The sequence below is a fragment of the Condylura cristata genome, unplaced genomic scaffold (assembly GCF_000260355.1).
Source record: "Condylura cristata isolate star-nosed mole 26May11 unplaced genomic scaffold, ConCri1.0 scaffold00017, whole genome shotgun sequence".
Classification (NCBI taxonomy): domain Eukaryota; kingdom Metazoa; phylum Chordata; class Mammalia; order Eulipotyphla; family Talpidae; genus Condylura; species Condylura cristata.
The window spans coordinates 33678100-33704916 of record NW_004567118.1 but is presented as its reverse complement, the minus strand read 5'-3'; the positions used below and the strand labels follow the sequence as shown (position 1 = coordinate 33704916).

General features: G+C 51.4%; 2 protein-coding genes across 2 annotated transcripts in view; both read right to left on the bottom strand.

Moving 5' to 3' along the window:
• Window positions 1–4092, bottom strand: part of MYO1C (myosin IC) — a 20321-nt gene extending 16229 nt beyond the window's left edge. The window contains exon 1 of the mRNA XM_012726432.1: window positions 4028–4092. The gene's annotated coding sequence lies outside the window, so the exon portion shown is untranslated. The remainder of the gene's footprint in view (window positions 1–4027) is intronic.
• Window positions 4093–6407: 2315 nt separating this feature from the next.
• INPP5K (inositol polyphosphate-5-phosphatase K) lies at window positions 6408–26244 on the bottom strand. The gene is made up of 12 exons (XM_004684800.2): window positions 25935–26244; window positions 24141–24248; window positions 23717–23825; window positions 20628–20744; window positions 20137–20312; window positions 19483–19594; window positions 18725–18834; window positions 10181–10367; window positions 9161–9298; window positions 8838–8921; window positions 8571–8675; window positions 6408–8374 (listed from the first exon to the last, which is right to left on the bottom strand). The coding sequence occupies exons 1-12, from the start codon at window positions 25985–25987 to the stop codon at window positions 8315–8317; spliced, it is 1359 nt and encodes a 452-aa protein (XP_004684857.2). The 5' UTR covers window positions 25988–26244; the 3' UTR covers window positions 6408–8314.
• Window positions 26245–26817: the final 573 nt, after the last annotated feature.

Here is a 26817-nt window from a genome sequence, read left to right as displayed (position 1 = left end):
GGGGCTCCCCAGCAGGCAGGGGCTCCGCCTGAGTCAGGTTTTCCAGGAGGCACGTCTTTGGTTCCAGGGTGGGGCCCGGAACCCGCGCGGCCGCCGCGTCCACGCGGACCCGGAACTCACTTCCGGGCTGTGTCTACACCGCGCCAGGCCTGCCTGCAGCCCGTGGGTCCCGGAGGAAGCAGGATTTCCCTCCCCCCTTACCCAAGCTAGAGCCCCGGGAAAGTTAAAAATAGAACGAAATGTCCAAATACGGCCGGCGCGCCTGGGCGGGCGGAGCCTGGGCGCGGGGCACTACCCACTCTCACACGCTCTCCGGGGGGTGACCCCCGTGTCTTTAAACCCCACGGAAAACTGTTTAGGTTCCCGCATAAGCACAGGTCGCGCGCCCCAGGGATGGAGCCAGCCACAGAGCGCCTCTGCAGATCGCAGCGTGCGCTCGTCCGCGATGGAGGTCTGTTTCCCAGCTGGGAAATCCACGTTCGCTGCCAGGACTCGGGACTAAAACCCATCACGGACACCAGGGGCTCCTCGTCCTTCTCTTGCCACTCTGGATCCCTCCAAGTTCTGCCCAAACCGAGCCAGCCCCCAACAGCCCCACCCTGGCCGGGCTCTTGGGTGAACTCTAGCTCTGAACCCACGCCTGGTGAGGGCGGTGATGGCTAAAGCTTGCCAGGCTTAGCTATTCTTACAAGCTGTAACTGAAAGGCACTTCTCAGAGCCTCTTCTTCATCCTTAAAATGAGGCCAAACCCTGCCTAAAAGGGTTATTGAGAAGGCGAAGATAAAGCCTACGGCACTTCCCAGATCTTCAATAAAGATCACTTCCCTCTCTCGGCCAGACAGTCATTCCAGACGTGCTTGCAGCAGACCTACTAAGTCCCGGCCCAGACGGTTCACACTTCTTATCTAGTGGGGAAAGCCCCTCAGGCATGTCTGCCAGTTACAAAGAGCTTTGAGTGTTACCTGTCTCCACCTGATAGATAAGAAACTCGAGGCGCGGTAAAGGCGGGCCCTGAACTTCTCCAGGGGGGCAAAAGGCTGAGCCGGCCCCGCCCTCGGGCCCGGGCTCCCCGGGAAGGGGAGAGGCACCGGCAGGTGCGGCAGGTGCTGGCTGCCGCGCCTCCGGGAAGGCTCATTACCTCGAGAACAACAGCCGGGTTGAGCCCAGGCCCAAGGGACCCCGCTGGGGGCGGGGTAGGGCGCCAGTTGGGAGATGGGGCCCTCTGGAACGGTCGAGGGACCTGGGTGCCGCGGGGCACAGCTGAGCTAGGAGTGGGAGTGGAGGGGGAGTATTACACGCCAAAGGCTGAGACGAGCTGGGGGTGGGGGGCGCCCTCCGCGATGCCTCGGTTTTTAAAATCTAGACGGGAGCGGGAGAGGACTCAGCCTCCAGCCCACCCCGGGTGGGGAGTGCCTTAGAAGACTAAGGGAAGGGGGTCGAGCGAAGCCCGGACAGAAGCACGGCCCAGGGTGGTAACGGGGTATCCCGCGCGCTCTGAGGCTGGTCGGGGACTTGGAGGGGGAGGAGCTGGGGAGCAAGGCGGAGCCTCACGGCCGCAGTGCCCACCCCGCCTGCTGCCGCGTCAAGCGGCAGGAATGAGGGGAATCTGCGTGCGGAGGGGTCCGGCCAGTCATCCCCCAAACCCGATCTGCGCCGCCGCATTCCCGGGATGCCCGATGGCGCCCCCACAGCCGCCGCCCAGAGGCGGAAGGAGGGGGCGTCTCGGCCGCTGGACGGACCTGACTGAGGGCGGGCCCCAGTGCCCGGCAAACCCTATGGCCCGGGCCGGACCCTCACTGGACTGAGCTGGAGCGGGGGCGGTGGGGAATGGACGATGTGAAAGACCAAAGCTGCAGCGCCCGGCCTTTCAACAGTCTAAGCGCTTTCTTCTGTAACACCGTTCTGTGCTCCCCAGCCAAGCCACGAGGTGTGTCATCACTCCCATTCTACAGATGGGGAAACGAAGGCTGGGCGGGCAGACAAATGACTTGTTCAAGACCTCAGGACTAGTAAAGGAGGGGTGGGGTTGCACTTCCCTGTTCCTGCAGGGCTGCCCTGAGAGGGTGGGCCGATTCCTAAGCTTTTCTAGAAAGGCTAACATGCTCCCTGCTAGACTGTGACTTTCCTCAGTGACCCCCTTGACTGCAGTGCCCAGTACACAATCCTGTTGGTGGTGACCACATATAGCCTTAAGGAACAGCAGCTAGGGGACAACCACACCTTTGGGCCCCTCCAGCATGGCCCTGAGTTTAGGCACAGGACTGAAGTCCAGTCAAGGTCCCAGAGTGACCCAGGGCTTATTTCCTAAGACTACCCCCAAGCTTAATCTTTGGAGGAATGGGGAGGATGGAGGGCAGCCTCAAATATTCCCCCATGACAGGCAGGTCTGCAGAGGAGATTCAAAGGAACCTCCTAAGAGTGCCATAAGCTGATTTCCACTGTGGCAGCTTCATGGTCTCTTGGGACAGTGAAAGTAACATAGCCTATCACCTCTCCTGCAGTGCACAGGACAGGTGCTCAATTAAACCTTAGATCTGTGCTCAGGAGGGTGCCTCCACCAGGGACTGTTCCAGCTCAAGAGAACTATTTTGAGTGGAAATGCGGGAAAGAAAGGTGTGGACAATGAGGCACTGCCTGATTGCACACAGGACTTCAGAGCCATGATCCTTTGACCTTCCGGGCATCTCTGCTTGGGAGCCCCCAAAAGTAAATGAAGTATCTTCCCCCTAAACTATCCTCCTTGTCCAATATTCCTTACAAACAGAGGTGAGAAGCGCTTCTACCTAGTCATCATAGCCTGACTTCAAAAGGCATGTCCTCCTCCCTCCACTCTTCACACCAAGGAATCACCACCCGCTAAAATCTCTCCTGTTCTTCCATCACAGCTGGGCTTCCACGTCAGGTAGCAGCCTCCTGATTGACCTTCCAACTTTTCTCCAGTCTGTGGTATTTACAAATACAAACCAGATCACCTAACACTTCATGTTAACAGAAAGATTTACAGAGCACCCAACAAGGACCAAGCCCCATTGCTTTCTGTCAGGCCCCTGCATAAGAACTACAACAGAACCCCACAGTGCTCATTCACCCCACTGCTCCTGCTTCTCCAGCGTGCAGGAGTGGCCCTCTCCAGTCCCTCCTCTCCCCATGCCTCCCTCACCACCACACACTCCCTGGAGTTGCTGCAAGAATCTCTGCCATCAACCACACGTGGCTTTCTAACCTTTTTGCTTTTGCACCTGCAGTTAGCTTGGCCCAGAGCTCCCTACACTGACCCACTCCCCACCTGACTGACTCTTAAACATCCTTGAAGACTCAGTTCAGGTATCAACTCCTCCAGAACCCATGCCTGACTCCCCTCAATACACAGCTCCCTCCTCATCGCACAGAACTCTAATTGCTTGCTTCCTCGTTAGGCTCTCCCAGGAGACTGCTCCTGCCTGCTCAGACAGACGGAGCAACCCCGGCTGGCACACTGTGGGGGGCTCAGTAATCCTCTCAATGAATGAAATGAATCACAGAGCTCAGGGTTGTGAGCAGGAGGCCGGGACGTGTGGGTCAGCCAATCACTTTCATTCATCTCTGAACCCCCGCACCCTCCATACTCACGAGCACCAACGCCCGCGGGACGCGGGAGAAGCTGGGCCCCGGGGGGCGGAGAACGGGAAGGGGCGGGGCTCCGGCTGCTGCTCCGGAACCCACAGGCTGAGCCTGGCAGCCAAAGGGGCCCCAAGGGCGCGCAGGCTGTTTGGGTCCGGAGACCCAAACCGCTCCTCGCCGCCCTCCCGTGACCCACTAGTAATATAAGTCGCCACCAGCCCAAGGCCTGGTGCCACCGGGTTCTGGGACCCCGCAAGGATCGGAGGGGCCGAACCGACTCTGAGCCCGCGAGACCCGAGCAGCGACCCACGCCTCCCGTACGGTAGTTGTAGGCCTGGCTCGGGTGCCCGCCGCTTGCCCTTTCCCGCATCCCGCCCGCCAGAGGCCTCTCAGGGCCACGCGGCTGCTGTCAGCCTCGCGTACCCACCGACTCGGCTCTTTGGGCGCGCAGGCGGGCGGGGGCCAGTCTGGGCAGCGTGGCCGACTCCGGAGTCCACCGTCCCGGCACGTTCTCCCCGCCCAGGGCCCGCCCGGGGCCGGGCCGCTGCCTGTCGTCATCCCGGGCAGGGCTCAGACCCCAGCGCGCGCGCGCGCGCACCCTCGGGCCCCGCCCCACCCCAACAGGTTCTGGAACTGCTCCTGGCCTGTGTCGGTGTTGGCGGAGACGGTGCTGTACGCTCTGCCACTAGCTTAGGACAAAGCACATCAGCTTCTCTGTGTCCGTCTCTTTCTCTGGCACACACGCGCGCGCGCACATACCCCTCCAGCCAAAGATCCTACCCACTCGCTGCAGTGCTGGATGGGTCGGTGCATCTGATGGGGTTCTCCCTTCTCATCCTGCGGACTCTGCAGCCCAGAGTAAGCCCGAACCCCGTCCCCTCCCCCACTCGTGCCAGCTCAGGTCACTTCTACCCTTTTATGCCCGGTTGAGCCTACCTCTTTCCCTTTCCCCTCCTTGCTGGCGTTCTCTACTGCTGTGAGCTGGCCAGTTCGTTCTTCAGACGAGAGGGATAGGGAGCGGCATTAATAGAGCCTGCCTAAACAATAGTAGCCTTTTACCTTCACAGCAGCCCTGTCACCTAGGTGTTATTATTGCCTGTTCTTAGCACACCCCACGGAGGTTCAGGGAACTGGAGAAGGGATTCAAACCTAGATTCCCACTTTGAAAAACCCTGCTCTTAGTGGCCCCTAAACCTTTACCTCTCCCATCCATTTATGTCTTCTTATCCAGGCTATTCCTTACCCCAGAACCCCTCACCACTGCTCACCTTTTCCAGAGGGGATTACTTGGGGTAAAGGGGCTAGATACTGCCACCCTTCCTCCCAGTCCAGAGCATCCCAACTTACAAGTTTGCAGGGCTTGTGGGGATGAACCACGCGGATGATCTCCCCGGTGGGTATCAGCTCCACTTGCAGTGCCATTCTACCTTGTGGACAGCCAGTGTGCTGAGCTCTGGGGCCTTGGGGCAGAGCCTGCGTGCCCACTGGCTTTGACTGCTCCCAAAGCCAGGAATCTGGTCTCACGCTGGGATGGCCACTTGGTTCAGCTTCAACTCCAGCCCCAGGGGATGTGTCTGGTCCAGCGTCTCAGGACACAGCTGGAGCAGCCCAGGTCTGATTGGGAGGCCTCTTGGCCCAGCGGGTTGGGGCAGGAAGAGGAGGGGCTGAGGGATGGAGGAAATGCCTGTTGTCCCAGGTAACCAGAGGAGCTAATATAGTCACCCATGGGGACCCTCGAGTCCAGGTCAAAGGGTAGGAGGTCTTTGCCTCCAGCACCCTCCATTGCCAGGCCTCTCCCGCTACCAAGTCATTGGTGTCAGCCAGAGCGCGCAGTGACCACTCCCCAAACCAGAATGCACATCCTGCTGTAAATCAAGAGGAACCATCAATTAGCTTGCACTCAGCATGTCCCCCAGCTTGTATCCCACTGTAGCACGTGAGCCCCTGTAGTTTGAGAGGCCAGGGTAGCTGGGGGCTGGCCATGTTGGGCACAGGAGGTTGGTGAGAGAGGCAAAAGGGCATTGTCTGAGGGCCCTGTCCCACCCTTCTCCAGAACCTCTATTGCTTAAGAGGTTGGTCCTTGGGTTCCCTGGCTGTGGACAGACTAAACCCTGTGTGCTTCTTACTTCAGTCCCACTCTCAGGTGCCCCCCACCCAGAATGTTCCTGTTTTTCTATCTGTATTGTTGCTAAATCACAGTTGACACTTTCCTGGCCTGGGACTAAGCTCTCCAGTCGCCAGTCATTCCTTATAGGAAGTGAGATGGGGGAAACGGACCTTTCCAGAGGGAGAGGCTGGCATGGGAGGGGCTGAACAGTGGGCCTGGGCCAGCCTTGCCAACCCCAAGGGCAGGCATCTCTCCCCAGGTGCCCCTTCCCTCCCACTTCCTCCCGCCCAGGAAAGGCTAGCAAAGCTTCCTTCCTTCCTCTGGGAAGCACATCTATCTAGGGCAGGCTCATCCCAGGCAGCCACACAATGGCCCTTATCAGCCGTGGAGCCAGGCTCAGAGACTTGCACACCAAGTCTCACATATTTCCTGTTTCCACCCAACGGGTCAGGGCTGGGCCCAGTGCGGCCTGCCATATCCTGACCGGGGCCAAGAGGAGGGAAAACACACCCCCTTCCTGTTCCCCCCTCTCACTCACTGCAGGACTCAGTCCTCCAGGGCTAGGAGGATCCTGCAAGAATTACTGGGAAAGAGAGGTGGGCATGTGGAGCACAGCATGCTCGGTGAGCAGGAGAAATGGGGAACTTAGATTTAGAAGCCCCAAGATCCAGCCCCAGGGCTGCATGAACCAAGCAAGGTAGTGGGCATAGTGTTTTAATTGTCCTCTCACCGTATTGTGAAGAGACACATTACTTGTACTTTACATACCACTGAGACCCCTATGTGGGTGACATGGAACTAATTCCAACCCATCAAGTTGAATAGCATCAACCCGGTCTTGATGCTATTCCTGTTTCTGCTGCCCGTGTTAACTTCCAGTGGGATCATGTTCTCTCTCCGAGCTTTGGTTTCCCTGAACCAATGATGTGCTCAAATCTTCTTTTTCCCTACAGGACAAGGTGGCCAAGTATGAGGGTTCAGGTTTCCTTAGGTGTATGTATATTGTGGGCAGGATAGAGGAACCACAGAATGGGGGAGTCTGGGGAGAGGCAGGGCAGACAGAAAGATGGTGCCGTTTTTGAACATTTAACCCAGGACCAAGACTCAAGACTAAGGGAGTGGCGTGTAAGGACAGTGAACCAGTAGGAACAGAGCTCCTCTGAGCTTTCACTTCCAAGAAAGCCACTGTGCTTAGCGGCAGAGTAAATGAAGTGTCCAACAACGTAGATGGCATGCCTCAACTGGGCGAGGGGCCAGAGGGCCTCAGAATCTCACCACATTCCTGTCTGTCACTTTGAGTTACAGGATCTAGTCTGGATCTACACAGCTCTTGCTCTCGAGTCTCAAAAGACCCCACGTGCCTCTTCCCACCAGCATCATGAAAAGAGTCACACACAAGTGTAAAGGCCTTGTTTCTAGTTACTGTTCAATATAACCAGCAGCGTGCAGTCAGTCCTGGCCCTCGAGAAGCCAGGGGGCAGTTCTTGACAGTACACAGATTCCGTGATGTGTACTGCTGTAGAAAGTACAAGCAACCAGAACATCCTTCGGTCTCAGGATGGACATGACAGTCACAGTGCAGGCTCCCTGAGGTGTTTTCTCCAAGAAGGGCCACTGGATCATGAGTGGCTGGAGGCAAGTGGTGGAAGAAAGGACAGGTCATGTCCATGCAGCAGCTGTATAGTGCTCTCTGACGACCTCCGGGGCCAGATACTAAATATTTTGGTTCTCCCACTTCTCGGTCCCTGAAGGGTTGAGATGGGCAGTTTCTTGCCAGTGACTGCTGGTCAAATAAGCTCTATTCAGCAAGGATGATCCTGGGGAAATCTGTGGCCACAACTCCTCTACCACCTGCCAACCTTTCCTAGGAAGGCAATTTGGCGGCATGGAGCCTGACCCAGCAGAAGTGAATCTGGGTCCAAGTCTCTGCTCAGGCCCTGGAAGCTCCTTGGGAGGTACGGAGGTGTTTGTGCTGGCAGGATACTCATCAACCTGTCCACAAATCCTACATAAATGCCTGGGTGGAGGGCCCCTCTTCCCTGCCATCTTAGTCAGACTGCTTCTGCTGAAAGGAGAAATGATTCCAGACCCTCTGCTATCCCTCAGGGGAACAGGTCATGTGATGCCAAGACTCCTGGAATCCAGTGCTGCTTACGCCACCCAGTCAATGGAGTCTGTACAAATGTGAGCATCTCCCTTCCCCAGAAGACCTAGGATGGCATGACAAGAATGCAGGTCTGTGCCAAATGGGGCATGTGCCTAGCAGGCCTGCTTGGGTGAGCCTGGAAGTGGGGTGGGGAAAAGTCAGGAACTGAGATGCAGACTGGAGGGATCCTTCCCACATCTGGGGGACTGTCTCCAGTCTTAGGTTTTCACTGCTGATGAACTAGCTGGTTTCACTCACACCTCAGCAACAAAACCCTGTATTTAAGTGGCCAATTCTAGAGATTGGACTAGAGAGAGCAAAGGAGTGTGGTTACATCTCCCCGGGGAGGTGGCGGTTACTTGCTGCCTCATCAGGGGGCTGGCTGGCCCCCCCAGAGCTCCTGGCAGTGGTAGGCAGAGCTCCAATTCTGGCCTCCAACCTGGATTCATTCTGACCCCAGCTCAAATCTGTGGTTGGGCTTCACCTAGTGGGTCTTCCCCCAAGAAGGTGCGAGGTTGGATCTGCAGGGATAAAACAGATGGTAAAGGGAAAGGGAAAGAGCAGGTTTTCCAATGCCTCTCTCACTCCCATTACCCAGTGGATGGAACGCCACGGTATGGGTTGGCCCCTAAGCTTGTGGCTTTCAGATACTGATGATGGGCTCAAGACCTCTAGAGTACCCTTCCCCTTCAACCCTCCCCTCATGGCACCCCTTACCTTGAAAGGCTTGCTTATTCCCACCACAGAATGTAGACTATTGCTATAGTAACAAAGGAGAAACTTATCCTCAGTCTCAGGGACATTGCTGATGTTGATGTATACCTGAAGGGGGGTGGACAGGAATGAGGTCAGCAACTCAGGCCTGGACCCCACCCAGCTCTCAGTGGCAGGTTATTCAATCCTCTGTTCCTTGCAGAAGACAGGAGTGCCCAGGCAAGCCTGTCTGCTGGAGACACAAACTATCTCAGGAAAGAGGGCAGATACCTGGTTCAGCCTGTCGCTGGAGAAGACCTGATTGTCTCTGACCCAGACATAGGACACGTAGTCGTTAATGTGGCGCAGTCCCACCTGTGGGAGGGGGATTGGGTGGTTACTGGGCTGGGAGGACAAGGGACCTACAGCAAGTACTAAGGCGATGCCATCATTCCTAGGGCTGGCCCTCATCCTGCATTCTCCATCTCTCAGCTGCAGCCTCTAGCAGGTGGGTGAGTGGCAGCGAGCTTCAGTTTTTGTGTCCAGTGCACATGAACGCTCAGGGTGGATAAGCCAGAAGGGTATGACTGATGAACTTCCCGCCACCTCATTACCTTGTAAAGTCCAATCCAGTCCCAGGGGCTGCTGAGGAAGTCTGCAGTCAAGGAGTAACTGATCAACATGTCATTCTCCATAGTCCACAGGCCTTCAGGTATCAGGGTGATCAGTGGGGCAGACACCAATGGCTTCAGCTACATACAGGGATGGGAAGGGGGTTGAAATCTCACAGCATTGTTCCTCTCTTTGCAATGAATGTCTTTACTATGCCCTTCAAACATGGCAGGGCCCATGGGGGGAGGAAGGGCGCCTGGGGCATGAGCACAGGACTCAGCTGGACTGACCTGATAAGTGTCAGACCCTGGGTGAGTCAACTAGAAAGAGAAAGGGAGAAAGGCCCAAAGGCTGTCAGAGTGTAGCTGGCTTTGCCAGGGCAGGTGGAGCTGGGGGGCAGGTGGGTGCTGACAGCCAAGTGCTGAGAGATGAGGGTGGGGAGAGAATATGAGAACTGCATAAGTTTAAGAAAGCAGCCAGGTGGCTGGCTTCCACGGTCCTGATCCAAAGGCCCAAATCTAGTTTTGCAGAGTAGAGAGTGTTGTGCTCCAGTGAGAACATCTATAGGAATGTGGAAACACCTAATAGGATAAAGACACAAAAATCGTAGGAAAAGGTAGGGCAGCCAGAAGTGTGAAGGAGGTTACTGCCACCCCGTTCACTAGATGGCAGATACAGATGGAGGGAGCTCCCTTTGCAACCTGATCCAGGTATGTTTAGGATGAATAAAAGGAAGTGCTACTTCGCATGGTAGGTAATAAGTGTAATGGAAATCATTAGTCCCTAGGGACAGTAAGGGGAAATGGAAACCTGTTCACAAAAGGTTTGAACACGTTTTTGACAGGCAGCCATCAACGGCTCAGAAGACGACTGGGATACCTGACCTGAGAGGAAAGGCAATCATGGCCTCCTCCTGGTGTTCCCTGGGGAATCTGCTGACATTAGAGTCCAGGGCTGGAGGGTTTGGGGCTGTGGCCAGCATGGCTCTCCTCTGCCCAGGGCCAGGTAGCCGAGAAGTTCACCTCCAAGTCAAAGGTGCCGGTCACTGGCTTATGGTCACTGATGCTGTATATCATGTGGCTGATGTAGCTCCTCAGAGACAGGAGGAAGTGAGGGGCCAGCTGCCTGGAAGTGTGGGGTTCAGCCTGGGGCTGCCGCTTCAGCCTCCACAGGATGCGGTCGGTCCATGCAGGCTTGCGTTTTTTCTCACTGGGGTAGGCAAGGGGAGAATGGGGAGAGAAGAAAGGGTTGGCATGAGAGCAGGCTGGCATACTCCCCTGAGCCTTCTGGAGCCACTCACACCAGAATACACACCAGTGGCCATGTAGTCCCTGGGCCAGGTGGAGGGTGCCCAACAGAATCAAAAGTGAGCTGTCCAGACCCCTCAGTCTAGTCTACATTTTAAGGCTCGAACTGTGACTCAGAAACATACCATTTCAAACTTTTTCTACAGGCGGAAGAATTGAGACTTAGAGGGGAAGTAACTTTCCCAAAGTCACAAAGCCACTGAGTGGCAGAGCCAGGATTCAAAGTGGTATGACCGCAGAGCACGCGTTCTAAGCCAACCCCTCTTAGGTCTCAGCTTCCTCATCTGTAAAATGGAGATAACAACAGTTACCTCATTGGGTTGCTGAGACAACTGCATGGATAAATGTCATTTGTGAGAAATCACAGAAGTATTCATGTAGAACTTGGTACAAAATAAGCTCTCTGCAGACACTGACTATTCATGACTCTGTTCTCAGGAGTCACCTGAGAGGGCTTCCACCTGTCCTTCACACCTCTAGCTTCCCTAAGGAGCTGACAGGTGCACAGCCCTTGGAGACGAGTCCTTCACTCCCCAAACTGCAGTTGCCACGAGTCCAGTAAGTCTCTGACTCCTAACCCAGCCCTGCCCAAGCAGCTAATATGGACTTCTGAGATCTAAATGGGGAGCCTAAGTTCTAGAATGGGGAGGACAGTTGCTGTGTCTGGATTCTGTCCCCTTGGTTTTGAATGAAGACAAGTAAAGTCTCGTTAGGTGGTTCCTTACTTTAATATCTCCTTCCCTCCAGAATATTGTTCTAGCTCCCAGACGTGGCTTTCTTTCAAGGTACCCAGGAGTCAGATGCTCCAATACCTTATCTCCCACCACTGCCAGACCCCCGACCTTGGCAACTCTTTAATTATGCCCTTTTTGCTTCCTAGAATCCCTTTTTCACCTGGGAGTGGCCCGATTCCAACACTGTCTTTGTCATAAAGTCATCCCCTTTCTGCTTGCAAGGCATTTTACACCTGTACTATAATTATGTCTTAGTGTCTTCCATTTCCCAGTCAGCCTATCAGTTGTGAGTTCTGAGGGCAAGATCTAGAGTCTCCTGTGTATCCTTCACATTATTTCAGAACCTAGCACACAGCAGGTCCTCAATGAATGCCTGTGAAACCAAACTAACTAAAAACCTCCACCCTGGACCTCCCTCCTCAAAATGACATTCAAATCCTAATGAAATCAGTTTGAAATGCTATTTTTGTTTTCTACTTCATTTGATTTCTATTTTTTTTAAAGATTTATTTATTTATGTACACAGAACTGGGGTACAGGACAGAGGTGCAGAGGTGGTGAGACAGACTGGGGATAACAGGCCAACTGACCAAGTGCACTGCTGAGGAGAGAAGCGGGTGGTGACACAAGCTATGCAATCTCTATTGACTGACATATTCCGGATAGAGACGGAAGTGCTCTGAAAAATCAGAATTTCCATGCTAACTTATGTTATGACCTCCCTTTTTTGTAATATCAAAATATTCTAAGCAACCATCAGCTTACAACCAGATTGCTTAGCCTCATAAGGCGCTGCCTGGCTCAGGTGAGCAAGCACTGCCCAAGACAGGAAATTCCTCTAGAAAGCAAAAAATAATATTACAATTGGTTGATTAATAAAAACAATTATAACACAATCAATATTGTAAGACAAGGCAGTACTACAACATGCTAAAAAATAATTAAAGTTCTTTTACTGCCTGCACCAGAGCCCAAATCTTATCACTCTACCCTCTTACTTAAGCTTTTATTGCTCAGTCTCTTTAAATGAGGAATCTTACTATCTCCCTTAGTGATTTATCTACCAGAAAACTCCTCTTCGACCTTACTTTACCCTCTTTCACAACTTCTCCTTGGCCCTCAACCTCATCTTATCTCCCTTCACATCTCCAGCCCAGCCTCCACCCTAGTCCTCAACTTTACTTTAACCTCTAAGATGTCTCGATGAGAATGAAGATCATTAAATAGCATTTAAGGTTTAAAGGCACTTTATTTTAGCCAGTCAACACTGTAGTAAATATAACAATGTTAACCTTAAATTTTATGAATTTATGTACCAATCTTAGCTTTAATAGATTGATTTTTAAGAATAATGAATGTTATATCTCAGCTAAAGGGCAATATGACCCTAAACTATTCTTAGAAAAAAAAGAGATGATTATAATCTCTCAGCCCAGCTCATGTGCTGACCTCATCCCACTGCTTGCTCCTAATGTATAAAATAAACCTCTGCTGAAGGCAGAGCAGGAAGACTTGCACCCAACTCCAATTGCCGTGTCTTCCTCGCTCCCATTTTCCCCTTTTCTCCTTTTCCCCTTTTTAGGAATCTCCACTCGCTGACGCTGCTCCCACCTTGAGACCCTGCCTGTTCTGCCCTCCAATAATCCGTGATCATGGAACAAAGAGTCCCCGAAAGGGCGGATCAGGAGAGGTGTGCTGTGCCATGTGGGTCACCTCCAGGGCGGGGATCGAACTCATGCTGAAGTGGCTTTAGCTTCTTAGTGCTGTGCTTTAACCCACTGTGCCACCAGGGAGGGCCCTGATTACTATATATTTTTTAAAGATGTATTTATTTATACATACAGAACTGGGGTATAGGCTAGATGTGCAGGGGCGGTGAGAGGATTCACCAGACAGAGAAGGGAGCAGAACAGGGCGACTGAGGAAGTACACTGCTGAGGGGAGCAGCGGGCAAGTCTGGAGAGGTCTGTTGTGCCCTGTGGGTTAATTCTTTGGCTGAGGATAGAACTCACTCTGCAGTGACTGATGACAGCTTCCTAGTGCTGAGACTTAACCCACTGCACCACCAGAGGGGCCCTGATTACTATTTAAAAAAAATCTGGTGTACCTGTCACTACAATAGTTTTCTAACAGTATAGGCAGATGGTATCACTGTTGAAGTCAGACTCTAGAATCAGAGACCAGTTAAGGAAGGGTGTGGCTCTGTTAATTAAGAGCTATGTGGTCCTGGGTTGCTGAGGATTTGGGGAGACTGGCACACTCTCTAAAAAGGATTCCCTTTTAGAGAACTTCCCTTCCCTTTGTCCATATACTGCATCTCTTTCATCTGCCTGTTTCCGAGTTACATTTTTTTTTTAAAGATTTATTTATTTATGCATATAAGAACTGGGGTGTAGCAGAGGTGTGCGGAGGGTGAGAGGATTCACACAGAGACAGAGTGGGGAGCAGAACAGGCAGACTGACTGAAATACACTGCTGAGGGGAGCAGTGGGCGGGACAGGAGAGGGCTGTTGAGCCATATAGGTCACCTCTTTGGCCCCTGATGGAATTCATACTGCAGTGGCTGGTGACAGCTTAATAGTGTTGAGACTTAACTCCTGTGCCACCAGGGGGGCCCCCAGAGTTATATTCTTTTATGATAAACCAATAATCTTTACCTTAAAAAAAAGCTATGTACCCTTGGGCAAGTGACTTCACTCCAAGCCTCTGTTTTCTTCAAGTCTAAGATGGAGTGATAACCCTGCTTACTTCAAAGAGCCACTGTGAGGATTAAATAAACTACGGTGCATCAAGGGAGTGGTCTGGAAGTGCTAACTGGCTAAACCACTTTTGCTTGTGGGTTCCCTGGATTGTTTCAACCTTTTCCTCTTCTGAGGAATGTCCAGAGGACATTGGGATGTGGGCATGTTCCCATCCCAGAGACTACTGTCACTAATCCTCTGAATCCACTTTAGATATTCACTGTTTAGCAATGCTTAGATATGGTAATGGACTACAGAAACACACCACTCTCCCTTTCAAAGCATTTCCTTTCCCAACTTCCCTATCATGCTTAAGGGCCCATATTTGCTCTCATGGCAAGGTCCTCCTCAATTCCTGACCACAGCCTATTTCTTCTTCCTCCTCAGTACCACAGGCTGTCTCCCTTTCCACATCTCATCAACAGATACAAACATAAATATTGTTCATTCTTTCAATCTAGTTTTCCTGAGCCCTTATTATATGCCAGGTAATTGGGGGTACAATAAATGGGATTGATAAGGTCCTTGAAAAGCTTGTTTGACAAACAAGAGAAACAAATCAGCAAAATAAATATGTACAAATTAAATATTACACAACCCCCCCTTTCTTTTTTTTAAAAAAAAAAAACAGCTAAAAATAGGGTTCTTCTGTGCACTGTGATAGGTCTCTCACAGACTGTTCCAATCTTTCCAACAATCTTATTAGAAGTCACATTTTTATCCTATGAAAAGCTGAAACTCAAGAGAGGTCACCCTGTCCAGGTGGAAGCTGGATGCTTGCCCAGGTGTGCTGACTCACATCTGACGTCTTCCACTGCACTCGAGTACAGACCTCCATTCTGCGTGGTCAATTTCCAACAGAACGGTCTTACATATAATATGTATTCTGGGAGAGGAACTAATTTTTTTTTTTTTTTTTTTTGCTAAAGAGTCATGTCCCAGTGTAAGAACTGTTTCTGGATATTAGAATGCCATTACTTAAAAATATAAAAAAAAATTAAAACCCACAACAGCTCTGCAAGTTTCTTTTGATTAAAAAGCCTAGAAAATAGCCAATGTAATGCCCCAGAAACAGTGCTATGCCCCAACCCCTGGGTTGGTAAGCACTCATACCTTTGGCATTCTGTAGATGGCTTTTACAGTCTCATGTAACTAGACACAGATTTTGATGAGATTGACCCTAATATCCTCTGCTTACCGCCTAATAGAAAGATTGGTTGTGCTCATGTAAACTGTAACAAAACCCTACTGCAATCCCTGACCTGTACAGGATTTTCTGCCCTCAGCCCTATTACTCTCCTTTGTAATAGAATTAACCTTGTTTCTATTACAGCTTGACTCAGGGGTCCTGCCATGGCTGGGCAGAGCTGTCTACCATGCCCAGCACACAACTCGGTCACTTGTACAGCTGGGTCAGGATCTGCTCGGGTGCCAGTCAGTGCTGCTTGCCTGCCTGGAATGCCTGCCTTGCCTTCTGCCAAATCTGCCTCCTTGAAAACCACTCTGACTGACTCCTTCTGGATTTTCAGCTGCCTTCATTACCACTGGCTCCAACCTCCTTTGGCACTTCTGCACAGAGTCCTGAAACCCTCTATTGGCCAATTCCTGGACTTGACAGTATTTGAGTCTCTTTGCCATGGGTGGGTTCTGCCACTAGACTCACTGCTTCTAACATAATCTAGGCACCATGTTATGCCCTAACGTAACGGCAGAAATCAGATTCAGTCTCTATGCTCTAAGCAATATAGCAAGAAAGGTACACTATCTTAAAAGTAACATTTAAAGTATTGTTGTGCAAGGTATGGAGGGAGCATTAGGGTAGCTGAGAAATCTTGGTGAGATGGGGAAGAGTCAGGGAAGGCTTCCTAGCAGAGGTAGTGTCTTCTTTTTTTAAGATTTATTTATTTATGCATACGGAACTGGGGTTTAGGTGCAGTGAGAGGATTCAACAAAGACAGAGTGGGGAGCAGAACAGGCAGATCGATGAAGTACACTGCCGAGAGGAGCAGCGGACTGGTCAGTAGAGGTCTGTCATGCCATGTGGGTAACCTCTAGGGCTGGGGACTGAACTTGCACTGAAGCGGCTACAGATTGCCTGCAGTGCTGCGCTTTAACCAGCTGCACCACCAGGGAGGGCTCAGATAATGTCTTAACTGGGTTTTCAAGGATGACTAACAGTCTCATTAGACACAAATGTTTCTGTTCTCCATATGTGTTCCAGGCCCTGTCCAGGACCTCCTAGCTGCCTCTAGACCATAGAGGAATATTTCAGTGATGATGTCCCCTTATTAAGTCCCCCATTCCTGTCCTTTTTTTCCTGGGCTTGGGGAAGGGAATATTCATCACTTACTCTGCTACTAACTTATGCAGGTATTCTGAGATTCAGTTTCCTTATTTTTTAAACTTAAAAAAAAAGTTTATTTTTACATCATTTTGTGCCTTTCCCCATCTCAGTTGACCCTGTGGCTTCCCATCACCAATTCACCCTGGGGCCATCACCATAGTCCCGTGCACCCCCCCCACCCCATTTTTGATCCCATTCTCCATTCCACTCTCGTAAAATGTCTTTGGTATATAGCTGTTCATTGTCATTATTATTTTCTCCCATGGTTCTTTATACTCCTGTTATGAATGAAACCATTCAGTATTTTTCCTTTCCTTTCTGGCCTATCTAAGCCAGATCCCTTCTAGCTCCATCCATGTTGCTGCAAAAGGCATGTCTTTATCTTTTTTGGTTGCTGAGTAATATTCCATTGTGTATAGGTACCACATCTTTTCAATCCAGTCATCTACTTTTAGGCCTTCGGGTTGTTTCCATGTCTTTCCTATTGTAAATATAGCAGCAATATCAGTGTCCTTATTTTTAATCTACCTGATGAGGATATGGCAAGAATGAAGTGAAGCCGTTAGATAAAGCCCTTTGTACAATGCTTGGCACATGTAAGTGTTCAGTAACAGCTGTCACAATGTGGACTGTATGTATCTATTAGGTGAAATATTTGCCCCATCTTAGCAAGACTTTGCTGTCTCTATCTGTCCTTTTTGCTGCTGCTGGACAAGAATGGCTGAGAATTCCATGGCACTGTGGGTCAGAGGGAAGCACTGTGGGCCACACAGTCCAGAGAATCAGGTCTGTTTGAGCTCTGCCATCACCAGCTAGTTCTTTAACATTTTTGAGTCTCTACCCAACGCCAGTCCCTGTCAACTCCAGCCTACGTGCAGGTGTGTGCAAGGACGTCCAGTCCGGGGAGGTCTCACTAGCACAGCCATGGGCAAAGGACACCTGGCCTCCTCTCAGTGACTCTTTTCCTGCCGGCAAGTGCGATTTTGAAGTCAACTGGCAGAGGATGCTACCAGTCTTCCCAGCTGAGGCCTTACGCTCCCATAATGGCTCTCATTTCCAATGGAGGGCTAGGGAAACCAGCAGTCTCCTGAAGCTGCGGAGCTCGGCCAGCCAGCCAGCTGCACCCTGCCCTCTTACCTCCTTCTGGCCTACTCTGTTGCCCAGGCTGGACGCTGTTTCCAGTGTTCATGGCTTCTTTTTATGTGTACTGCCCTGGCCATGACCCCATGCTGTCTTGCTCCACACTCCCGAAATGGCTCACCTACTCCTCTCTCTTTGGCAGGAGTAATGTGGCTCTACCATACGACTTGCAGCTCTGGACCAGCCGTTCTACCTCTTCCCTGACCTGGTGGTGGAGAGACCTACTCATACTCTAAGTCCCAGAGGCCTGGGCTGCCCTGGAGGGCCACGTACCTCCCTCAACACAGCCCTACAAGGAGGAATGAATGAAGGAGCTGTTCTAGGTGAAACACAAAGCCTCCTAACATGTAAGGGATTTTTTTTTAAATAAATATAATAGTTTATTTTTACATCATTTTGTACATTTTTTTTTCATCTCCATTGTAATCCCCGTGGGTTTCCCATCACCGAGTGACCCATGTGCCATCGGTAAGGGATTCTTTTTCTTCAAATAGTTGAGGATGTTTGCCCTAAATTAGGTTGGGGTCTTCTTGTCAGAGCTGCTTTTGCCCCTTCCTCTGCCTAAGCTTTGCGTTCTGGAGGTTACCTGGCCTCTTCTCAGCTTTATTGAAAGGTTTTCAGTAAAACCACCAACTAATACATATTATCTAAACATAACAGCAGTTATCACAGTGGTTGCCAGTCTTTCAATCTCAACTCCGTTTCATACATGTCAAAACTGAGGCCTAGGTACCTTATCCAAGGTCACACAGCTGAGGCGGCGCTACTAGCGGCACCACCGCGCGCTGACCTCAAACATTCCTCCAGAGCACTGCTACTCCTTCATTTTCCAAAACAGGACCTGGCCTACTCATGGGCTGGGGTAACAGGACTTAATATCAGTGCCTGGTTGCCCCTCCACCCCCAATGTTGAGGGAGGACCAGAAAGCCCTGGGAATTGGGGCCAGGGGTTACTAGAATACACAAATGCAGTCCCTGGAAAGTCAGGAATCAGCTGCCTCCCCACTCCTTTGGCGCTGCCTGGCCCCTCCCCACCCCCACCCTCACTAGCACTGGCTCGCTCTGCTGTTTCTGCAGGCAAACTGGGAGAGCTCTGACAGCTCCTGAAGGAGGAGGCACCAGTCCTGAGGTGATGACTGGATCTATTCCTGCTTTTCTAACACTTCTATTCTGAGGCAGCTCTGGCTGCTACTAGGGCCAGCACAGCCTGCCTTTCCAGGCCTTCTGGCCTCCCACTTCCACCTCACAAGCTAATTCCAGATCTGCTGCAGGCTGATCCTCTCCTGGGAAGCCCCCTCACCTGGTGTCATAGTTGTTGGTGTTCTTATCAAACTTGTAGGTGGGTGGGAAGAGCAGGGGGCCCTCCTGGAACTCCCGGAGCAGTGGGTCGCATTTCTTGGCAATGCTGAGCTGTAGAGAAAGGCACAGTCCTGTCTCCCAGTAATCCTGACCCACTGGCTGACCACATCAGCTTCATTCAAGAGGTTGGCACATGCCTTGTCAAGTAAGTGGGGCAAGATTCAAGCAACGCCACTTCACTTCCTCACTGGCTGCCTCAGCACCCCACCCCTAGGAGAAAAGCTGAATTTCTTCTGATAAACATTACCCCACAACCCCAAGGTAGGCAGGGGCCTGCCATTTTCCATTCTTTGACTATATGGACCGGGCTTTGAATTCCATCTCTCTGGAAGAGACATGTGTCAGAAGGAAAGCTGGGGTACCCAAGGTTCCCTAAAGGGGGTGGTATCTCATCTGCCAGGAGGCAAGCAAGCCTGGGGGTGGGAAAGACAACAGGCATCTAAGAGGGTTGATGCAGTGCAGGGCCATGACAGCCTTTCTGGCTCCCACACTGGCAGCTGTCGCCCAGCTCCTGTAGGTGAAGACCAGGCTCTGGTCTTCACCAGCCTCAGGTGCAAAGCCCGGTTAGATACCTCCTTGTCCAGGAACAGGGATTCAGAGCCAAGGGAAAGAACAGGTGCTAGGGAACCTGAACAATGCACCACACATGTCATGTTGGACTTCTACCAAGGCCCTCCGCACCCTCCCCTGGTTAGGTACCTGATCCTTCTCCCACAGGTCACAGTAGCACTGATTTTTTATGGCTTCCCGAACAAACTGCATCCCAAAGTCCTCAATCCGAAAGTTCATGTCTCCAAACCAGAGGATGAGGCTTCAGGAAGGAAGGAAGTCAGCCTAAGAGTTTGTAATGAAGTCAGAGAGGGGAAGAGCAACAGGTGGTTTGGGCTTGCTCATTCCTGGGGCTGCCCATGTGTGGAAAGTTCAGGGGCAGGTGAGGAGCCAGCGCGTGAGATCAGGTGAAGACAGGGCGTCGGCCCAACAGGACTGTACTATGACTTCCACCCTACCGCTTAAGTCAAAGAGTTCACCCTGGAGGGCAAGTGGCCAATGTGGAGCAGCCAGTCTCGCCCACCCTTCTTCCTGTGCAACTAGTTACCACATAAGGCTGAGAAACAGCCCTTCTGGTGATCTCGGGAACCACAAGGTCCTTGACCTGGGATGTTCAGAAGTATCCAGGGTATCTAGGAGGACGGGCTAGGGTAAGGGAAGGGGACCTAGATTCAGGCTGACAAAACTGAACAGAAGAGCAGATGGTTCAACTGGGTGATGAATCCTAGACTAACTGGTCAGGAAGCTAGCCTGGGCTGGCATGGGGGTGAGGGCGAGGGTGGCAGTTGGCAACTGCGTGCTCACTCATGGTCCAGGATGTTAGGGATTTCTTGACCCTCAAAATTCTGCATCTCCAGGATTCGGTCGAAGTGCTCTAGGCGCTGGTCGTTGTTAGCCATGTGTGGGGGCAGGTGGCAGTTGATGATGCTGACATAATAGCCGTAGAGCTTCAGGCAGATGTTGACGCCCCCTTTGTTCCCCTGGTAGGATAGGTGGGCAGAAGGGTGGGAAACACCTCTCTTTTCCCATCCTAGGCCTGAAGGGAGATGAAGGTCTCACCTCCTGCAGGATCTCCCAGGGCCAGACACTCAGCTCCCCAGAGTGATCTTTCCATCCCCAGAGCCCAGCTCACCCAGCCCAAAGTCTCAGGGATGCTCCCTCTGAGGTGGGGAAGCAGGTAGGCAGGGCGCTGGCCCAGAAGGAGTACAACACTGATCTATCCCTTGCTCCCCGTCCTTCCCAGGCAATGAAGGGAGCCTCCCAGTTCATGATACACACAACAGCTCAGTCCTTACCCAGTACCCAAAAAGGCCGGTGGGGGTGGATTTAGTAGAGAGGATCTGGATAAAGGGCAAATGCTGATACTTGGCAAAGACCAGTAAGAGGAGTCCCTGCATGCGGACACAGGAGACCTGCAGGACAGGGAGGGCAACAGTCATTCATTTCTCTGCACAGGCTAAGTGTATCCCTGCCGGGTCCTGTACTAGAGGGCTCTGAGTCAACCCAATCCATGCCCCAGGGTCTACGGTATCTCAGTGTGGGTATCCGAGTTTCACTTCCTTAGCTACCAACTGATGCATTCTGAGAGCTGAGAAGTTTCCGTTTCTGTCCTTGAGCCTTAGGGTACAAGTGAGAGAACACAGGCTTCTGAGAAACCCAGGAGGGCATCTTCAGAGTAGTCCCATACATGCTAGGCACTAACTCACAGATGCCCTCTGGAGATCCTGTAGACCTCTTGGGTTAGCAATCTGAGGACAAGGGCTTCCACGAAGAACATAACTATAAACAAAGGATAGGGGTTAGGTGGTGAGATGTGGGCTCAAATCCTGGCTTGGGCTCTAAGCATTTTATATGAAACAAGTGTCTCAGCCTGTTTTCTGACTGATACAGTAGGGATCTATTTCACAGAGGCTGGAAGAATTAACTGACAGCTATTATTTTTTAGTTTAAGAATTCTTAAAAGTAAATGCAGGGAAGGGGTAGAAGAGGGCATTCTGGTTTGCTGGAAATATTCTGTATCTTGACTTGACTAGTAACATGGGTGTATATACATCTAAAACCCCATCAAACTGTATACTTTATTTCTGCAGCTGACCTTGCAGCTCAGTGGAAAAAATTAAGAATATATCTCCCCCTGCCCAATAACTGTAGACTGAAGGCAACGCAGAGGGAGGGAGCGTAAGGAAGGATGTGTGTTTACAGGCCAGGGATATAGCAACCACCTACTGGTGCAATTTATGTAATTTAATCTTCACACCACCCCCATAAGGAATCACTTATAGTTTTACAGATGAAGGACTAAGGCTCAGGAGACCAAGGAATCCACTGGACTACCTGTATAATGACATCCAGGGGTAGGCCTGACCAACTCTTTGTTCTCTATGCTCACGGAGCTGGAGTGGGAATGGTCACCGTCAGTGCCCTCTCCTCTCTCAGCTTCAGGCTGCCTACACCCACCGCCCGAGTAGCTGTTTCCGGAGCAAGAGGTGCAGAGGCCAAGGAGGAAATCCCCGGGTGGGGAGGGTGGGGAGCCTGACCGGGCCTTCCAGGAATTATGAAATTTGATCCTGCAGGCCAGGCACTCTGGCACAGGGAAGAAGTCAAAGCAGGGGGTACCCCAAACTCAAGATTTAAGTAAGGGAAGTGTGAGAGCCCAGGTTTGGGCAGAAGTTGCTAGTGTGTCTGACCCCACCGGCTACCTCCAGTCCTGATTTCTTCTCTTCCCAAGCATATGTGATAATAGAAATGGGGGAAAGTCTGGACTATGGGGGACAGATTCCCAGGGAACCGAACAAGATTCAGGAAGAGTTCAGAGCTTAATCCTAATCTCAGAGCAGGTTAGGGTCACTCACTGAGCTGTACAAAGCACCAGTGTACTTAGTGAAACTGGGAGGGGGCAAGGAGGCTTGGTGAGTAGGAGGGTGGGGAGGGACTGGAAAGTGTCAGACTGGGAGAAAGGGTGGGGTTGTGGGGATAGGCAGGAGACAAGGAGGGGAAGTTCTAGTCCGAAGGAAATGAAGTAGGCGGAGCTAAGGAAGGGCCTTGAGGGAGGTGCTTGGGAGCCCTGGAGCTCCTTAACTTATGGTTGGCAAATTCCTGTATAAGGAATAGGCTCAACCCTTCCCCTCAACTAATGGGTGGGCAAAGGAGGCTCGTGGGCTTCCTTCCCGAGCCAGGTCCTCAGGCTGGTCTTCCAACCCCAGGAGGTTGCCTAGGTAGAAAGGGTTGTGCCCTTATTACAGCTGAGCTAATTTCCCTGGCTCAATTCCAATGAACCAATTCCCTGCCAGCGAGCCTGCAGTGTTGGGAGGGAGTGGGTGGTGAGAGAAGTAATTCTGCCCTGTGAGGGGATCTAGTCCAAGTTTGTGGGAGGTGATTTGGAATGATGCAAGGGCCCTGGGGCTGGCCTCTTGGAGCCCTCAGCAATAGGGCCATATCTCTTATTTCCTCTTCGGAGCTTAGCTTTGACCTCGGGAGGACTTTGCCCTCTCCAGCCTAGCCCCACCCCCCCCCAGCCAAACTAGGCTAAACAATTAATTCTGGAGAAATCCAGTTACCCAAGGTAAAGAATAGAGAACTTCTGGTACTTTCAAAAAGCACTGCACCAGATACTTTAAAGAGCCTGTGTTTCATCCCTCAGCTATGCAGGACAGAAAAGTATCAATGCTGCAATCTAGAGACTTCCTGTGGATTCTCCTAGTGTCCAGAGATTTTCCAAAGAATATGGGTTCTTCAGACTAAGAGCCCCTTTCTTTTATACCAGCCTTCCCTCTCCTAGCCGCTGAGACCCCAAGAATTTGAGGTGCATGGACACCCTCTCATATCAGCAGCTAGCTATGGGATAGGAATCAGTTTTAGACTTCACAGTATAGCAATACAGTATAATAGTTAAGAATATGGGCTATGAAATTTCATAAGATCTGGATCCAAATTCCAGATAGCCTGATTTCTAGGTTTTGGTTTTATCTGCAAAATACTTCAATAAAGTTAAGACATTAAAATAATGTATATATAAAGAGCTTATTTATATTACGAAACACAGAGGAAGCAGTGGCTAAGTGGTAGCAATTACTATACTCAGAGATTTTAGTCTGGTAGAGACTGAAGACGGGTAGGCACTGAGGTCTATGCCTATTACGCCTCCCTCAGGAATGCCCTCACCTGAAAAATATCAAGGGGTTAAACTAACCCCTGGGTCAGTTTTCAGCTCCAGCTACTTTAGAAAGGCACAGGCAGGCAGCAGCTCCAGGGAGCCAGGTGCAGCTGAGGTACAGGGCTTTATATCAGTGGGAAACAGCAGAAAAACCCGACAGGGAAGCCAAAGGACCGGGGTTAGTGGCAAGAGGTGAGACACATTCCAACTGCCCATGAATTTGTAAGTTACCTTCACGAAGCATAGAGGGGAAAGCACATCCATGAAGAAACTGCTCCAAGAGTCTTCAAAGGCAGTATCAGAAATGAGGCTCATGATCCCACAGTTCTTTTCCTGCAAACTGTCCATTCCAAGTCAGAAGGTCTCCTCTGGTCTGGAGGGTACTGTCTCTACCAGAGACAGTACTGCCCTCACCAGACTGTCAAGCCTTGGGTTCTGATGACCAGAGTGATCTCTCCCTCCTCTAGCTGCTAACTGCCAACCCCCTGCTATTGCAGACCCGGGACAAGAGATACTGACTGGCTTTGATGCGGGCTGAAAGGTCTTAGTCTTCAGACTTCAGAGGTTAGTTATAGGGGTTTCCTATAGGACAGCTTGGGACTGGTCAGGTTTAGCTGGTATCTCAGATAAAAGGGTAAAAGCTGCAGGCACCTACCCAATGACATACATGTCCAGATTCAGGTTCTGATTGTTCAGCTGTAGCAGCTCATCCAGGTCTAAAGGGGGTGCTGCAGAGGCCACATTCCATGTCACAACATGTATGCTGTGGAAGGAATGCAAAGGGATGAAGTGGGGAGAAAAGAATCTGTGTGCAAGTAACGAACAAGGGTACTAATGTCTGTACCATAAACCACTGTAATCATAATAGGAAATTCAAGTTTCTGCATCTGCTGGTAGGAACAGGGGTACTGAACTATAAACTTTTTGTCGTCATCTTCACCTTTGTCACTTTGAAGTAGAAAATTCCCCCAGGGATTGTCTCATCCAACCCGTGGACACACAGGTGCCCATACCTGGCAGAACTGTGCTGCTGCAATAGCATAGCTGCTGAAGTGGGCCCAAAGGATTCAGTCAGTCAAAGGAAGGGTGAGGATAGGGTAGATGCTCAGCAATTATCTATGGCTCAATCAGCACCTTCACAAACCCCACACTCTTCACTCCATAGGTTCCTAAAACCAGAAGAAATTCTGGAGCTTCAGTTTTCTACCTTCTGAGAGGCCTCAGCACTGCACAACAGGGGAATTTTAAAAACGACAGATAACACCACATTCTTTCCTCCACCCCAGAAGATCACTGGAATAAAACCAATTCTGCATTTAGTATTCCTGGGAGCCTAAGAAGAAAAACTGTAAACAGGTTTCTCAAAATCTCCCTCAAGAGTCTTCCCTGTCTTGGGAAAAGTCATCCCCACTCTACTTCATATAAACCCTAGGGAAGAAACAGCACTAGATTAACCGCTTGCAAGAACACTGGAGCATGTCAAGAGACTCAAGGGAAAGGAGAGACTTGCATATCTCTTCAACTGAATAGTCACAGCAGACCCTCCAAGACCAAGAGCAGCAATCCTAGGTACACTACCAGGAGGACCTGCAACAGATGAAAATCTAGAACAGGAGAGGGTACTGTGGGACCGGTGAAAAGGGCAGGATGTCCTCAAAACATCTCTTTTCCACCAACCCTTGTTCTTAGAAGTTCACATTCCAAAAAAGCACAACTGAAAGGAACTCTAGACCACTTAGAGCAACTTCCTGCCTCTCCCTAAGAACAGCAACACAATACAAAAAATCACCTTCCCAGGCATTCAGCCAGAGATTCTGCAATTCATTTGTTTACGGTCTCCCCCTGCTGTCCAACGGAGGATTAAGACAGGCAGCCCTTTTATTCCAAGGCCCCTTGTTTTCCCACGCACTCCTTCTAAGTGAATCTAGAGCAAAAGCAGGAATTTCTCGCCCCCACTTCCAGGTCCCACAATTAGCAGGCAAATACTTGCACCGTGATTTGCACTAAGTTGGTGGTAACAATAGCGCTTGTTCTTTAAAGAGAAAGCATGGGACCAGGCACTATCAGTGCACTAAGAACCTTACCTAAATCAATTTCAGGGAGTCACAAGGTGATCAGACTCACTCCATGATGTATGATTACAAGGAGGAAGGAACAAGAATTCTATTCTGAGTTGAGGGGAGAATGCTTTGCTATGTTTTGCACCTCAAGCAACCCAACACGGTTACTGCTTCCAAATGCCGTGTGAGACATCTCGGGGTCCCCCTGAGCTTGCCAGCGAGTTTGGGGGCGGCGCGCGCCTGAGGTCTCCCATTGCCTAGTTCACGCTGGCCCTGGGGAATTTGGGGGTCACTGGGCCAGAAGCAGCCCTTTGCCCCCGACCCGCAGTCCCGACAGAGGCAATGATCTCGCCCGAACAGGCCGGCCAATCCGCAGCAGCCTTCCTCACCTGAGCTTCCTGCCTTTCGAGTCAGTCGGCTTCCGTGGATTCACGGTCGCCATCGTCCCCGCGCGGTGGCCCAGCCGGCTCGCGTGTCCCCGCCCCGGCCGGCCCAGGCCTGACAGCCCCCTCCCGGCCGCAGTTCCTGGCCAGCTCACTCTCGCCGCCGGAATATTTTTCTTCCGGATTCTGACCCTCCACCTCGGCTTCCGTAAGAGGCGGGGCCTGAGCGCCCGGAGGGCTCTGGGTGGTGTGACCCAGCAGAAGGGGCGGGGCCGTCCAGCGAGCGCGAAAGGGTGAAAGGCAGAGAGCAAAGACCCCTTGGGAATAAGGGACGTCAAAGAGGCGGGCTTCGGGTCATCGGAACTCTACGCAACACTGCCCCGCCCCGACGCCGCCGCCGCCGCCCACCGCGGCTCCCAGGGAGCCCCGCGCGAGGCCGGCAGGGGGAAGCGTCTTCCGGCGGAAACTGTCGCCGCACCCTCTCCCGCGTTCTTTGCCCCCGCTCCTGTCAGTGCTGGTGGACCTGGGGCTCAGACCTCGGCGCTGTTTTCCCTCCGGCGTTCCAAAACCCCGAAACGAAAAGGGCGAGGGCGGGGTTGGTTAGTCCAACTACTGCCCACCCCACCCAACTGCAGATAATCGTCTTGTTGGTCATTTAACTCCATTCACTCCATTCATAGGTTTCCACTCCCACAATTTTTTCCCCCCCAAATTGGACGTTTGGAGGTTCCTGGACTCTTAGACGATTAGTCATCAATGAATGAAAAATAAGCCACTGCCTTTACGGCCAAGTATAAAATGAAGATTATTTACTTTGCCAAGGATCCACTATGATTTCCTTTTTATTGCTGGTTCTTAAATCTTTTGCAGAAGCGGATGGGGGGGGGCA

Bases quoted from the DNA above. Each gene is read 5' to 3' on its own strand.
- INPP5K (XM_004684800.2), bottom strand. From the start codon at position 25,987: ATGGCGACCGTGAATCCACGGAAGCCGACTGACTCGAAAGGCAGGAAG. The intron at 24,249-25,934 runs GTGAGGAAGGCT...TTCCTTCCACAG, and splicing joins TCGAAAGGCAGGAAGCTCAG to CATACATGTTGTGACATGGA. The intron at 9,299-10,180 runs GTGAACTTCTCG...CCCTGTATGTAG, and splicing joins CCGGCACCTTTGACTTGGAG to CTGAAGCCATTGGTGTCTGC.